A 3482-nucleotide genomic window follows, 5' to 3' on the forward strand; every position below is an offset into this window, starting at 1 on the left:
ATAATTTTCCCTTTAACTAACTTGGTACCCCCACATGGGGAGCGGTATATATATTATTTTTAAAATATAATTATCCACTGACACGTGTTTCGTCGTATATAACTCATCAGAGTGGCTGAACCCTTTAGACCCCTTACCACTGACCCATCTCGCACGACTATCTGGATATATCGCGATTTACTTAGATGTTGTTTGTTTTGGTTTTAGCGATATGTTTTGAATTAATTTAATTATTTACGAAAGTGCAGGGAAAATTATTCCCAACTCGCATTTAGGTAAAAATGCACTTTCGTAAATAATTGAATTTATTCAAAACATATCGCTAAAAAAAAGCTTTTTGTTCTTTCTCGCTGCTAATGAAAATTTTATTTTAATGGCCAAAACCCGTTACGCTACGATCCGTTAAGCTTACATATGTGTGTGTGTGTGTGTGTGTGTGTGTGTGTGTGTGTGTGTGTGTGTGTGTGATAGAATTGGCCTTAATTGCATTTTACCCCCACCCCTACCTGACTATCTCTGATGCCCACTTACACCTTACATTTTTTTATCTTCCAAGAAGCGGTAGAAAAAATATAAGGATATTCGCCGGTTTTCCTGGTTGACAACTCCGCCCACATCCGTCAGAGGCGTCATCCATTTTCCATATATATATACCTATATATAAAGACGCAGTACCAATGCTGACATTCAAAACTAACAAAGCCTCTCAAGTGGGAGACATAAAAAGTCAATGATAAACGCGATCCATCTGAATTTGATCTACTGTTCTTACAAGGGAAGACGAAAGGCCCATTAACATTATAAAGTTAAACCTTGAGCCGCCATGACGATGGTAAGTTAGGCTTCTTTTCTATTTTGATTGAGGACCGACTAATGAAAGTGAATTGTTTTGTTAACAAAAAAAAAATTAATTTTACCTCTGATCGAAAAAAATATCCACCCGACACCAGATAATTATCCGATTTTAATGAAGTTTTCGGTATTTATTAATTGCTAGTGAGCCAGCGGTATTCACCCTAAGGGGGTTGAGCCGGTTTCCGCCGAAAGAAGAAGTGTCTAGGGAATATGAAATTCACAAGCGGTCTCTAGTCGCATGTATATCTCGATTAGAGGAGATGACGACGTTATTTCCGCAGTTTTTGCAGAAAGGTGTCGACGTCCTACTACTACATACAGTGTCTGGCATTCCCAAATGTTCAATTATCTGATGCTAACCAGGCTCAGCGTTGCTTAACTTCGGTGATCTAATGAGAACCGGCGTGTCAACGCGATTATGCCTTATATTTAATCGTTAATAAACGAATGTTAATAATATAAAGTATTTCTATTGAAACGTTCAGAGTGCTACACCGGTTCTCGTTAAACAGCGTCGAGCCTGGTCAGTGCTAAAATGGGTGACCATTTGGTAAGACCAAGTGCCGTATGTGCTCTGAAGCCAAAGAGATGGATTGACGTCGCCAGACTCGTTTTGCCCGAGACACGCTGCATAAAATATTACAGCGACTCCGCGATCTCAAATTCTTCAGGGACTTAGCCATTATCACCCAGCAGGACGTTGTCGCGTTGTAAAGTAGTCATTGATTTTCCAATATCGGTAAAAATAAGACATATTCCGTTATTGACATGAAAAGCAAGATAGAATAATGCAAGGAATCCAAAAATATAAAACAAAATAAATATTTGATATTAATATTCTCGTATTAAATAATTTATTTTAACGTCCATTTATTGAAGAATTTATGTTAGCATTAATTTACTAAACAGTTTATTTTAACATTCATTTATTAAAAATTTTGGTGAAACAGAAGAATAGGCGACACGAAGTCCGTAGCAAACGGTACCAGATAAAAAAATTATTTTATTTTTCTAAAAAATATTTATGAAGAAACCAATTACTATTTCATAAAGTAACATATTTTTTCATTTTCATAATACCAAAACAAATTCAAAACAATGAAACAATAGATTTTTATTTATTATGTTACGCAAAAAGATAATTAGGTAAGATGCGAATATTTATGCAGACATTATTTGCTGCTAACCCAAGTCATCTATTCTTCTACATAACCGAAATTTTAAATATACATTAATACATGGAATGTCTTATTCCAACATTTTATATATATATATATATATATATATATATATATATATATATATATATGTATATATATATGTATATATATATATGTATATATATGTATATATATATATGTATATATATGTATATATATATGTATATATATATATGTATATATATATATGTATATATATATATGTATATATATATATGTATATATATATATGTATATATATATATATATATATGTATATATATATATATGTATATATATATGTATATATATATATATGTATATATATATATATATGTATATATATATATGTATATATATATATGTATATATATATATGTATATATATATATATGTATATATATATGTATATATATATATGTATATATATATATGTATATATATATGTATGTATATATATATGCATATATATATGTATATATATATGTATATATATATATTTATATATATATATATGTATATATATATATGTATATATATATATATGTATATATATATATGTATATATATATATGTATATATATATATGTGTATATATATATGTATATATGTATATATATATATATATATGTATATATATATATGTACATATATATATATATATATATATATAATTTAAAGGAGAGTAGAACAATAGTATGAAGAAACCAATTACTATTTCATAAAGTAACATATTTTTTCATTTTCATAATACCAAAACAAATTCAAAACAATGAAACAATAGATTTTTATTTATTATGTTACGCAAAAAGATAATTAGGTAAGATGCGAATATTTATGCAGACATTATTTGCTGCTAACCCAAGTCATCTATTCTTCTACATAACCGAAATTTTAAATATACATTAATACATGGAATGTCTTATTCCAACATTTTATATATATATATATATATATATATATATATATGTATATATATATATATATATATGTATATATATATATATATATATATAATTTAAAGGAGAGTAGAACAATAGTATAAAGAGCAGAGTGTATTTTAATGTAATAGTAAAATTACTAGTTTAATTAAAATACAGGGAAAGAAAAAGTGCTTGTTGTAATTTAGATATATAATAAGCTCGATAGGTAAATATCCTAGAGCTAATATAATATTTAGTAATGTGATTGATAATTTAAAAATCAAATTATAATTAAATAAAAATCTGTTTCATAAGAAGGAACAACAACAAAATCAATTATTTGTACGATCGTTTCGGAAAATAGTGTTTTTATTGTGGTAGGCATCAAGTTACGGACAATAATTATTACATATAGTTTTTTATCAAACAAGGTTTTCTCATCAGCAAATATTGGAAAGGTTTTTATTAAATGTAAAAGACACCATAAATAAACCTAGGATTAAAG

At 27.6% G+C, this 3482-nt stretch overlaps 1 protein-coding gene across 2 annotated transcripts in view; it reads left to right on the top strand.

The window, feature by feature from the left end:
• The first annotated feature begins 658 nt into the window (after nucleotides 1-658).
• Nucleotides 659-3482, top strand: part of LOC145293954 (uncharacterized) — a 26603-nt gene continuing 23779 nt past the window's right edge. The window contains exon 1 of one of the 2 annotated variants that reach the window (XM_080140821.1): nucleotides 659-832. In XM_080140821.1, coding sequence (XP_079996947.1) covers nucleotides 824-832 — 9 coding nt within the window. In that variant the 5' untranslated portion in view covers nucleotides 659-823. The remainder of the gene's footprint in view (nucleotides 833-3482) is intronic. The other variant, XM_080140823.1, reaches the window with a different exon arrangement.

This window comes from Euprymna scolopes, chromosome 15 (assembly GCF_053919585.1).
Source record: "Euprymna scolopes isolate OS-2025 chromosome 15, ASM5391958v1, whole genome shotgun sequence".
NCBI lineage: Eukaryota > Metazoa > Mollusca > Cephalopoda > Sepiida > Sepiolidae > Euprymna > Euprymna scolopes.